The sequence below is a fragment of the Ricinus communis genome, chromosome 2 (assembly GCF_019578655.1).
Source record: "Ricinus communis isolate WT05 ecotype wild-type chromosome 2, ASM1957865v1, whole genome shotgun sequence".
Classification (NCBI taxonomy): domain Eukaryota; kingdom Viridiplantae; phylum Streptophyta; class Magnoliopsida; order Malpighiales; family Euphorbiaceae; genus Ricinus; species Ricinus communis.
In genome coordinates, this window is record NC_063257.1 from 12870374 (window position 1) to 12883936 (window position 13563).

The window sequence follows — 13563 nt, forward strand, 5'->3', positions numbered from 1 at the left end:
TATAAATAGATTGATATCTCACAAATCTCATAAAAGAATGAACGTCAGGTACATTACAGCCTCAAAGAAACACCAATGAATCAAACAATATTTTGGCACGAGTAAGATTTGTTGGTATTACTACAGCAACAATATCTACTGCTCTACCTGTCTACCTGTAACTTCTACAAACCAAAGTCTACTAAGACCATTATATATACAGAAATCTAGTCTTTGATAAGACCCTTCCCCACTCCAAATTATGATGATTACGTCAATTTTATAGTCAGTTGTTCTTGTTATCAGTTTCTTCCATGTATGCAAGTCATTCACCTGGGAGTGATGGTAGGAACGACTCCGCTAACAAGGTCGCTGCCAGAAACATCAGTCGAGACATAAGGATGCTTCACCAGCATTGAGGATGAAGATGGTGGAGTCTCTGTCTTTTCAGGAGCAGTGCTCATTGAATCTGTTGTTTTAGTATCTGATTCTGGCATCATGTTCCAAATGGTTTCAAGTTCTCGGACCACTTCAGCCATTGAAGGTCTTGCATCTGTCTCATCTTGGCAACACCTGAGGGCTAAATTTAAAAACTTCTCCACACAATCTGAAGGATAAGATCCCATTCGTTCATCAATTACTGAGAATATCATACCAGACTGATATGAAACATTGACCTGATGCAAGTAAGAAAACTGTTTCAGATGGTGTACTTGATATAAAAGTTTTCACATATCTATGTTATTTGACAGATTAACACATAAAAGATACTTGTTTTGAGGATTTGGTCTACAATTCAAGTGAGATATGTTAAAGAATACTAGTTGCCCTGTGAGCTCAATTAAGGTACCAAAAAAACCAACATAAACCATCAATTAAATGTTGATTCAGTCAAGATATGATATCTACTGGGTTGTTAATTTAGCATGTTCTATTTACACAAAATATACCTGAACCATATTTATAAATATATGCATATGCTTAGACATACACATATATGAGCCATACGCCATCACTTCAGTTGTCACATGTTACACCCTCACGAGCATGTGGTTTAATAGCAACAAATTGACACATGTTTTCCAAATATATATAAAGCATCATTTGTTAATGAATGGAAAAGGTAAAAGAAGCACCACGTTGTTTAGTGATTTTCACTTTTAAGGAGACTGATTATTTTTGTAATTTTGACACCTCTATTTATCACTTTCAGGAATTAGAACGAGAGGGTGTTACTGCAACTTTAAAATCTTTATATCCACATTTGTCATAGCTGCAACTAAGAAGTGTAAGATGTTACCTCTCGGACAATGTTTTTGCCATGTGAGATCGGTTGCATCCCAGTCAAGAGCTCTAGAAATACCACACCCAGGCTATATACATCACTCTTGTCCGTCAGTTTATGCGTTAGAAAATACTCCGGATCAAGGTAACCCTGCAAAGTCAATACAACGTTTGAGTTACCACAATGTCCCAATAGAACAAAGTTATTTGCAATTCAACAAAACTTACAGCCACTATCTAACTCTTCTTCTTCTGCTTAGTTAATTTCTGAAATAAGTCTATAAAATAAGTGATGATTTAAATATCATAGTTTAGGATGTATTAACCTACAAAAAATACAATGAATAGATGATTCAATTTACCAAACATGATGTTTTCATGATATTGAACAGGTACAAGTTTTGGATGTTCTTTAGTATCCATTTTTCAGGTTTAGAGAACTTTAATGTGATTCGTTAGTTTTTCAAAAACGTCCAAAGATGGGTGTGCTACCACTTAGACAATGCCAGTAGGCGAAACTAAAGAGGAAAGGAAGATGAAGATGAATCTATTAATGATTCAAATTTAAAATTTAGTACTCTTATTAGAGACTAAACGTATAAGACTTACTGGAGTACCCTTTACAACGGTGGAAACTTGAGCTGGCACAGCCCCTTCAACATCTGGGACTGGGGCAAGTCTTGAAAGTCCGAAATCTGCAACTTTTGCAGTATAATTAGAGCCAAGTAGTATATTGCTTGCCTTGATATCCCGGTGAAATATTGGAGGATCAGCTTCCGTATGTAGGTAGAGGATACCCTTGGCGGAGCCCAAGGCAACTCTCACTCTCATTGCAAAACTCAGCGGTTCTTTAGCCTTGGCTGTGATATCATATAGAACATTAATCAGTTATTAATTTCATTGTGTAACCATATGGAATTAACTGGCAGAATTCATATATAGAAAAAGAAAGTGTTATGATCTTTAGCTGATTCTTGCATAACTATTTTTAGAGATCAATGACAGAAGAATTATAAAGAGAGTCCAGAGGAGAAATATGAGATGTACCTGAAAGATGATCTCTTAAGGTGCCATTTGGCATAAACTCGTAAACCAGCATCTGCAAGCACAATGTTAATGCCTATTAACTTATCAAGCTTCCCCAAATGATAAATTTTAAGCTTTAACAGCACTGGAGCAATAAGGAGAATTGACACATAATATCTGGAATACAATATATATTAATATACAGTATTTGGCATAGATTACCAAATTTAGTAATGGAAAACCATCCGGCATCTCAGAAGTATCACATATAAATCGAAGTAATTCTTCAGTTTGCTTGAGACCACTCAGACTACAGAACATAAGATTTTTACTCCACTTGGAAAGTTTATACTACTGAGAGACATAGCCTAGTTTATAAGGCTTTTTTAATCCCACGTGGTCAGGGGTTGGGAGGTCATGAATTCTGATGCTTGCAGCAATGTGCGAGACAACAGACATTCATGTCTCCAGATTATCCTATGCTCATGATTAAAAACTTTTGGCTGATTTCATGCCCTTCTGCTGTGACCTATGGTAGAGTTTGTTTTACTAAAAGAACCTAAAGTTTTCTTCCCAAGTCTCCTAAAAGCCTCCAATCTAATAGAACAACTTCCTAAGTGGGTGCAAACACATAGTTTATATGAATTTTTAATATGGAAACAGAGAGTTTGATGCAAACTTCCAAATATCAGCTGTGCTAGAGATAGGATTTGATTAATCTCATCAAATATGTGAAAATCAAAAAGGTGAACTTAAAAATTGAGATTTGTACAAGAGAATACCTGTTCACCTTCTTCATCACAGTATCCAATCAAAGCTACAAGATTTCTGTGATGTAGCCTTGATAACAATTCTATTTCTGTTAAGAACTCCTTCTCGCCCTGTAAAGAGTTCTCCTGAGCGCGCTTTACAGCCACAATGGAACCATCAGCTAGAATGCCTCTATAAACTTTTCCATATCCTCCTTGACCAACTTGAGTGGAGCTATTAAAATTATTTGTAGCCAAGGCCATTTCAGCATAAGTGAAATCCTTCACGCCATCAATTTTTAGGGAGGCTTTAGATGCTATGCACAGACATGAATACATGTTAGAGATGGAACTGTCTCAACCAATAGATTATATTATCAAACACACTTAGTAAATGTCATTTATCAATCTCCCAAAAAGTGCAGCATCAGATATCTTTTGATATCATTTAGAAGTTAAAATGACATTTGAATTTTGAGTGTTGACCTAACACTTGAGAGAGGACATCATGCAAAAATATCATATATTAAATGAACAATCTAGTCATGGAAGTAACAACACTCACAATGACGTCTCTTTGAAACTGTACGATAATTCCTCAAGTGCACCCTCAGGATAAGAAATGTAACAATTGCAGATAACGCAACTGCACCTGTTATGGCTGCCACTACTACGCCAGCCAGCGCACCCTTGCTTATACCAGATTTTGATGATGGAACAATAACTGTGACATCAAAAGAACCATAAGCGTAGTAATGTCAAAGTTATGAAACAATTTTTTTCATGTGCATGTGTCGAAGAAGGTATGCAGAAACATAAATCACAAGACTCAAATTAAATTGAGCTTTACGATTATTCAGTCTTGTTAGGTTGCAGTAGCACATGTAATTCCTGCAGTACTACATCTAGCTGCGGTATGCTAAAAAGATGAGTTGCATAGATCAAACAGTGTAATTAGTTTTACCCTCACTTCAATATACTATATGCAACAGTGTATCACTTGCCCAAGTTAATGATCATAGACAAGCTTCAAATATGAACCAGAATAACATAGCATTGGTGAAAAATTAGATGTTTCGTTGATAATCCTTTCTAACATTGTTCATAAAGTATCAACTATCAAGTACTTCTTAGCATTCAGCAGCGCAATTTAGAGAATACTTTTTTTGATAGCACGAAAAGTATTGTTAACTAGAAACTTAAGCGAAGCAATGAGAACAAAAACTTGGCATATTGCTAATAGAGAAGTACTTCAAGTCTTCCCTAGCATATGCAAGCTTATAGCCACAATGGAATAATTATTTTATAACCTAAAAAGGGCAGGAAGCCATGGTATCATGAGAAATAAATTTAGTATCGAGTAAAATAGACATTAGTTTCTTCTCAATGACAAAAATCAAAGTTTTGAGACAAACCATTCCTATAAGGATCCAACAGAGTGAAGTAGAGAAGTTCATAAGGTCCAAATATATCACTATCAGGTATACTCCATCCAGTAAACTTGCTCATGATACGCAGGACCTCGCTTGTATTAAACTTATGAGTATTGTTGTCATAGACGGGAAACAGCTGAAAGTGCATTTTCAATCTAGGTCCTTCTTCCCATTGGATTGTCTCGAGGAACAACTGATAAAGTTTCAAGTTGAGACCAGAGGTCAAATAACCCTTGAACATTTCTCTGTAGGGTGTGAAATCAGAGAATCCAGGACTTTTTAATCGATATCCAATGATCAGAGGGACAGCACAAAAACAAGATATAGGAGATGTTGGGGAATATACGAAAGGAGATGGGCAGGCTTGAACGGGACAGGCAGAGGAACTGTTTGTCGAACTCTGATTGTTAAGTTCCTCATTCCGCAATCCACAGAATTGGAGCAGATTGGAATTTGAGCATGCAGGGTTCCCTTGAAGCCTGAAATTTATTGGGACGATTATCAACAAAAGCTATGGTGGATCTAAAGAAAGATATGAATTGTAAACATCAAGACATAGCAGATATTGCAAGTGTAGAAGCAAACCAGAGTGTGACATTCTGAGGGAGACTAATAGTGTCACTCCCAGAAATGTTTGACAGTTTATTGTTCTCAAAATCCCTGAAAGTGACAAGCCATTCATTAGAAAAATCAGTATGTCATACCCCATTTTAGAAGCTACATCGTTAATCTTAATAGGCATGATAAATGAGATTAACTCTGTTACATATTAATAATAGATACTTAAGAGGGCGCATAAAACTGGATTTTCTTGCATGTACATTTCCAGAACACTTTTTTTTACCAAGGAAAATGGACACATTTTCATTCTGGCTCTTACAAGATAAGTCTTTCAGATCCATTCAGAGTACGACTTTGCCAAAGGGCAGCTGGGATGGAGCCACTCAATGAATTGTTTGCAATTGATCTGTCATGGAAAATGACAAAGTTAAGCCATATTCATTTTATTAAAGTCAAATTTTTTCTGAGTTTTCATTGATCTTATTTATCAGCATCAAATTATTACAGCTTCAATAAAGACATAAAATGGAAAAAGACAGTCGCTCAATACAGCATAATCTATAATCATTTAAAAAGTGAGAGAAATTGCTTACAATCTCTGAAGACGAGGCAGGCTTGAAAAGTTGGAAGGAATACTTCCAGTAAGATTGTTGTTGGATAAATCACTGTAAATATTGTTTAGCTAGTGAATACCAAAATTGCAGAAAAATAAACAGCATAATACTGGTAAAGACTTTATATTATCGAAACTTGGAAGATTATTTCAAGTATACACCTATAATTTTTTTACTTAGGCCCAATGCATAAAACCAAAAAAAAAAAAAGTCACTACATTACGAAATGGAGAAATCTTACATGGTGGTAATATTCTCAGAAAGCCTTCCAGGAGGTATGGTACCATTTAGCTGGTTTGAACTGAGGTCTCTGAAACATACATCAAGACTTGTGTGTGAGAAAAGAAGCCAGCACGGATCTTAAAGTACAAACAGAAACAAATGTAATTTGGTCTGATGCCCAAATAATGATTGGAGATCTCATAATCACCAGTGACTATTCAAAAAGGAAAACACCATAAATGAACTTACAGATAGCTGCTTTTCAAGAGAATTTTTTTTTTTTGAAAAAGAGAAAAAACTTACAGATAGCCAAGGTTTGGTATTCTGCTGAGATCAGGGATGGGACCTCGCAAGCTACAGTTTCTGAGACTCCTGAAAACCATAGAAACCCACAAAGAAATATAACAGATACGCTTCAGCTATAATCTTGGAAGTAAATTAAGCTTCTAGCTCGCTGTAGCTAGTTGATGAGATATATTTATCCTTTGATCTACAGAAGATAATTTGAGCTAAAATGATGCAACACTACAAGAAATGATAATAGAGAACTTGAGATTTTCTGGAGATACTGATATACTCCTTAGTTCATAATGGAAATAAAATGCAGTATGACACTAGTCGAGCAATTTGCATAAACTTTTCAGTTGTCCAGTTGTCTTTATTCCAAAACATGTACACACAAATTTCATAGAAGCAACAATTTAGTTAAGCAAATTCATGTCAGACCTTAAAATATTCTCCTTACATGATTGAGCCATCAGATTCAAGCCAATAGCAACATGTACACACATGTAAAAAGGGTCTTTTTCCCATTTCTTGAACAATATGTCATATTTGTGTCAATCTCTTAGGTAAAAGAATTGAGATATCATGATTATTGGAGAACTACTCCACTTAAAGCTTAAGCTCTTAGTAGCGACCAAAAAACAAAAAATTCTATTGGGCTTGTGTGTGAAGACTGACACAAGATTGCAGCTCATGGTAGGGACGTAGACAAGCTACACTGAGCCAAGTATTTAGGTTTTATTGAAGCATGATTTGGTCTATTTTAACAGAAATTTGGGGTCAAAATGCACTCAAATTTCACCGTTCAATCTTGGTTAAACGAAGATCCCAACTCAAGCCTTAAGCTGATATGTATAAAATTGAGAAACGCTGAATCTTTAGATACATATCCTAGGAAATGTAGGATTCTGGTGGCATGGATTGCATAGGTAGAATTCTTTTGGATTCTGTTAACGGATACTAATGAGTTATACAAGTAGCTTAGATCATAGCATATGTGATCTGTCTTAGATTGTTGATAGAAGTGTTTTCTCTCTGATATAGCATTTTTTTCTGTTCATTTCTATGTGTTTTTTCTTTTTGGTTACACAATATGAGAATTAACTTTATCATAACCTTAATGCAATCTTTAACTATTTGTATGCAATTTTTTCATTAAGATTAATAAAAAGAATAATTAATGTTTTTAAATCCAACAGACTAAGTGGGTTCATGCACCAAAACTAAATGGCCTCAAATTTTCAAATGAAAGGACAGCCTGCCTCCTCTTTACATAGAGGAGGGCAGCACCCTCCTTACGTTACTTGGAGTCAGAATGTCTCGCCTTTTCTTTATCATTCCTTTTTTCTGTAGCACAATGTCTTCTATTCCAAAGCCAATATCTTCTAATTCAGTCATTTATTTGAATCATGATTGCAAAGCTCTAGAAACATAATTTAACTTGAAGGTTAAAGCTGATTTTCCAGCAAATTTATTACTTAAACAAAGAGATTTTGCTAGATTAAAGTTGGTAAAGTACAAACTTCTATAAATTGCATCTAAGAAAATATAAATGAGCTTCTTAATGGACATAATTGACCCAAGTTCTTCCATATTCATGTTTCTTTGTGTAAAAATCATCAACCAAATCTAAAACCTCTTTTCCAAATTCATTCATTTTCCTTTATAGATCGAAACTATTGCTGATCTTGTTCATGTTGTTCGTTTAGCATCTCATGTGTTGACTTATGGCTGTGTGCTGCAATGTTTTATAAGAAATAAGAAATGCGGTGCTGTGACTGAAAAATGGTTAAGTGAATGCAATATTACGAGACGGAAGATCTATATGTTCAAACTCATAGGTAAGGGCTCAGGAATGCATCCTATAGAAGGAATTACGAACAAACCAAAAAGTATTATTTTGTTTGCAAAGCGGGCCCCTGCATAATGTCAAGGAGAATCTTATTGTTTGTTCCATTAATGCAAGATTTGACTCTTAACTATAATACCTATGACCACACACCTCAAGATAATTTAGTCCAATAACTTAAATGGAGAAGCTAGTAAATTTCTCTCCATTCGGACCTCCTAAAATTAATTAGAAGTTTCAGATTTGAAGTTGCACTTACAGTTTCAACAGTTTAGTCATATTGCCATAAGAATCTGGAATTGTACCCCCATCAAACTGGTTGTTATCTAGTTGACTGCATAAAAAGAAATTAAATGCAAAACAAATCAATGAAGCTAAAGGAGCTAACATAAGGAAACATAAGATCATGCTTCATCACTGAGGAACCATACAGTATAAGTAAGTTTGGCAATTCAGAGAATTGCGGTGGAAGATATCCTGATAAGTTGTTGTTATCCAGAAGGCTGAAAAAGTATCAAAGTAAATAACAAATGAGCATAAGATGAAAGCAAAATAAGAAAGGGATTTAAAATGAACTGAAGATATTCAAAGATCCATTTACAGGTAACAAGTTTCACATAAATCTAGCTAATTGCAAACTTACAAGTGAACAAGCATTGGTAATCGGGATAATTCAGGCGGGATTTGCCCATTGATTGAATTGTTGTTCATGTGACTGCCAAAAGGAAAATAAGATAGATAATATGAAGTGAAACATAAGTAAAAGGATTAAGATAAATTAGCACTGGTTTATAGTTTAAATAGCATCAGAGAAACTCTCACAAGTGCTTTGTTTTGTTCAAATACGCAAATGATGTAGGGATTGATCCTGATATATGGTTCTGGTCAACCTGTATTCTGTCCAAGTTTGGAAGATAACCAAGCTCATCAGGCAAGGGGCCTGTTAATTGGTTTCCATTCAGGAGCCTGAAAAGCATAAGTATCACAGAATAAGAAGTTAAGCATGACTATGCGATAGTTTAAAATTTTGATAGTCTATGATCAAGATTAAATAAATAAGATCGTAAAATAACGGCCATAAACTTTAAACTTAACAAACTTCCAAATTTGCATATTTGCATTGTACGGAAATGAGCTTGAGCAAGCAGTTTAGCTTACAAGAGTTCCAAAGATTTAATATCTCCTATCTCCTTTGGTATGCTCCCAGTTATGTTATTCCACATAAAATCCCTTCAACAAGAAAGACTGTCAGCAGCCAGGGAGAAAAGAACTGCAAAAAGGAGCAGTGAATGGATATCCATCCGGATAGAGCTTTCTTCAGAAAATAAGAATTTCCTTACAAAATTTTCATATAAGAAAAGAGACCAAGTGATGGTGATAAAGTTCCAGAAAGATTCATATTAAGTAATTGCCTGCAAAGAAAAAGAAAAACAACAAACATATTGTTATGACTTTCTTCTTAAAAGGAGACAATGGGTCCTGGAAACCTACATTTGGTTTGTAAGAAAGTTTCCTTAACCACACATTGTATAATTTTTGAGCTTGTGACTAGAGTATGATGATATAAAGCAGCAATCCATTTGTAAGCAAGAAGAGAGCAGCCATAAGATTTATACAGGAGAAAATATAATGATAGGTTCTGAAATGCTTTCAAATATTTTAGTGATCTATTCTGAAGAATTGATGAATTTGAGCATCTAGCCTGTATCCTAAAGGACAACTTCAATCCGCATTTACTGATTAGTAAATGAACTAAAAAAGGAAGGGTTGATCCTAGCAAAAATTAAACAGAGTCAATATGATCTGAAAAACATTTAATATTTAGGCATCCACATAAAAGAAAAGGAAAAACTGAAAACATACAATTCTCTAACATGCAGATAGCCATCATCCATTGTTGCATTGAAGCACAAAACTCCTGTCCAATTCGATGTGCATGGATCACCACGATTCCAATTGCTCAAGTTTTTATTAATATCAACCAAACTTTTCTTGACTTCCCGCAATGCCTTCACTGCATTGAAGACCAACTTAAAATATAAAGGAAAAAAAATACTTTGGTTTTCATTTTCCACATTTCTTGCATCATAAATCAACAGTAAACCAAAGTATAATATTTCAAAGATTTCATGCAATACATGAAGAACACTACCAGTAGTCCTAGTTTTCTATTCAAAATTAACTACTGGAACTTCAAAATTGATTGGACAAATTTTTTTATTATTACACGTACAATCATTTGAAGATACTCATATTTTAATTAAATTGATTTGTATTTCTTTATCAAGAACTTTAAGCACAAGCATTTGCGCAGCATCTATATTGACTCTTAACCATTTCTAGGATTATAGTTGCAGGATAAAAAAAAATATATGTACTTCTTTTTACCTTAAAAAAAAGAATAGCATTAGAAGACAAAAAAAAAAAAAAAAAGGAATTACCTTCTATAGGACTGGTAATAGCATCTTGAGCTCCAATAAGTGATGGAGACCAACATAGCCACATAAGCAAAACAGCACAAAAAGTGCAGGTTCTAGATATGGACATCCCAAGAATACAAAAGCCACCAGATTTCTGAAACATACCCTGTTCACCCAAAAAGCTAAACACCCGTTAAAAGCATCCAGAAGCAAATATTTCTCCTGATAACAAAAAGAAAAAAAGAAGAAAAGAAAACACAAACTGACACTTAAGCAAACAAGAAAAAGAAGAAGAGCAAAAGTCTCCAACCACATGCAAACAAAAGAATCAAGAAATAGGTAAAAGAGAAGAGAATAAAGACAAATTCAAAATTCTATACAAATAGAGAAGAGAATAAGAAACAAACAGACAGACACCTATATGGTATATGTATTCTTGGAAACTAACTGCCTTGGAGAAGCCTGAGGGAGGAAGAAAAGAAAAAAGAGAAGAAACTGGAAATGGGAAATTGGGAAATTTATGCTTGGTTTTGTTATGACCAAGTCCCTATTGCAAAGGTAGCAGAGATTATTGAACATGAAGATGAAGCTGATACCCATCTCTTTCATTTCACTCCACTATTGCTATTAATTTTTTTTTTTAGGGGTTGTTGAATAAACAAAGCTGGCAAAGGAGTTAGTGATTGCTTAATGGCTAATGGGGTTTGGCTATTTTGACTTTGTGGGATTGAAGGCTGCAAGTTTTTATTGTTATTGTTTATTTATTTATTTATGTTTTTCTCTGGTTTTGAAGTAACGGACAGAGACAGACAAGAAAACAATGGTGAAAGGTGTTTGCTTTTGATGGTTCTTTTGAGAAAATGGCCAACCCAACTAACCCCATATGACCTTGAGGGAACCCAATTTGGTTGCCACTGATGCCATTTCTATGAATTATTAAATAACAATTGCTTGATCATGCTTTGAAATTGCATTTAAAAATAAAATCTAATATGCTCACTTGGATATATCATGTTCAATCAATGAAATAGAATTGTTTTTACAATAAAAGTTCAACCTTTCTCAAAAAAAAAAAAATTAAAAAAAATTAAAAATCAAAAAGATTTCAGCCTATATAATTGGAAATTAAAAAAAATGCAAATTTCAAGATTTATTTCTTTTTTTCCTTTTTTAAAAAAATAATAATATTGAGATTATTTACTCAAATTAAAAGATAAATTAAGATTTAAAAATGTATATTTACATTTATTGTAAAATATTTTTAAGTTCATCTTTTACTTAAATTGAAATATACATTAATTATTATAAGCCATTTTATTTTATCTAAAATACATATTTTATGCAACATAAATCTTTTATGAACTAATGAAAATATAGTTACTCTTTTAATTATATCTTTTATCTCTGTGTTGGACCATAAATTACAAAAGAAAAAATAACTGTTAATATTTTCATTTTACTGGGAACTAAACATAACCCAAAAAACAAACTCAATTTTAATATTACTTGGTATTTTTAATATTTGAATATGTCAAGGGCTTCTAGAGAAAGAAAAAACAGTGACGGTTTAGATGATACAGAGAAGTGTTAAATTTGTTTGATATGGAAAGCTCAACTCCTCCAAATTCCTTTCAACAAATCAAAAGATGTTGGCAGCTGGTTGGTCAACTTTTATGGGATTTTTAAACTTCATATGTCAAAAGCTTGGAGGAGTGAATAAAATGGTAATCTAATTTTGTAAAAAAAACAGGGTTAGTATGGAATGGTTTATTTTCCCCTTAATTGGCAATTATGCAAGAAACTCCTTTTTATAATTAAATTTTTAGTGAGTACATTATATGTTATCTATATATTAAAATCACAAATTAAATTAATGAAAAGGTAAAAAAAATTAAATTAACCATCTTTTTTTTGTTGATATAAATCCTATAGAGATTTTGAATTTTGATAAATTTAATATGAATAAAGAATTTTAGAGAAATATTACTATTTTTATAGGGTTTAAAAATTAAATTATTTTATTATATTAAAATATTATTAATTACTCATATCTTTAAAGGTAATTAATTTCTTAGTGCTTTTTAGTATTATAAAGATTTTAAAATCATTTTATTAATCTAAATTCTTAGAGTTTGCTGCAAATATTTTAGATTTTTATAGATCTAATGTAAATAAAAAAAATAGATGTACATTATTATTTTTATACAGTTTGAGATTAAATTATATTAATTTTATAATTCCTTTATTATAATTATTAATACCCTTAAAATGATTAATTCTTTAGTAATTTTGTTATTATAAGAATTATAATTTATTTATTTATCTAAAACCTTGAAGGAGTATTTTTATTTTAGTTTCTCTTTTTTTTTTAGTATATATAAATATTGGATTTGATCATTACTGTGAGAGTTTAAGGTTTCATGGAGATATAATTATAAAAATTATTATTTTGGTTAGTAATGAACTAATGGAACATTTTAAATATCAGAAAATTACAAAAATCAGTAATTTATTATAATATAAATTTACTTTTAAAATTAGTTAAAATTATGACTATAATTTCTTATGACAATAAATATATTATTCTTGTATTAAATATTATCATACAGAGATCTCATTATATCACATATAAGCTCGTGTATTATAATTTTATTTGTTTAGTTTGAGTTAAAAAATATAAAATTGAAACTCAATTAACTAAAAAAAGACTAATCATTTTTATACATATGACTTTTAACTATTTATTCCATTTAACATTTTAAGTTTAGATATTATTTAATAAAAATCTCAATTCATTTATTATAATTTTTAAATTTAACATGTCTACATATATTATTCATAAGTGTTTAAATAATAAAAATAAGTTAAGATATATGTTAAATTATAAAAAGTTTAAAAATACTGATAGAGTGCATTTTATGCATACTAATTATCATATTTTCTTGGATATTATTGAAGTATTTATGCTTAATTATGGATTTTAAATGATTATTGATTTTCATGTTAGAAGGAACGCTTTGATGCAACATGAAGCTGAAAGGATGATATTTGATGAGTTTTCATATAGATTGATGCTTTGGAGAATTTTGGATAAAATGGAGAAAAGATGGCAGAAGATCACTTCAGTTAGAGCGTGTCCAC

The 13563-nt window shown here is 32.2% G+C and overlaps 1 protein-coding gene across 3 annotated transcripts; it reads right to left on the minus strand.

Annotated features, from left to right (window-relative positions):
• On the minus strand, positions 1–11439 carry LOC8261689 (probable LRR receptor-like serine/threonine-protein kinase At1g06840). Of its 3 annotated transcripts, XM_048371055.1 has the most exons (21): positions 10840–11439; positions 10444–10588; positions 9866–10016; positions 9343–9414; positions 9161–9232; positions 8825–8968; positions 8646–8717; positions 8434–8505; positions 8262–8336; positions 6172–6240; positions 5888–5956; positions 5626–5697; positions 5352–5438; positions 5057–5131; positions 4454–4950; positions 3604–3762; positions 3072–3355; positions 2311–2362; positions 1873–2123; positions 1280–1414; positions 1–656 (listed from the first exon to the last, which is right to left on the minus strand). In XM_048371055.1, exons 2-21 carry the CDS (start codon positions 10583–10585, stop codon positions 309–311), a joined length of 2898 nt encoding a protein of 965 aa, XP_048227012.1. In that variant the 5' UTR covers positions 10586–10588; positions 10840–11439; the 3' UTR covers positions 1–308. The 3 variants fall into 3 exon arrangements, with proteins under 3 accessions (XP_048227012.1, XP_048227013.1, XP_048227014.1); XM_048371056.1 differs by lacking the exon at positions 10840–11439 and having other exon boundaries at positions 9866–10032; positions 10444–10565; XM_048371057.1 differs by lacking the exons at positions 9343–9414; positions 10444–10588; positions 10840–11439 and having other exon boundaries at positions 9161–9272; positions 9866–10011.
• Positions 11440–13563: the final 2124 nt, after the last annotated feature.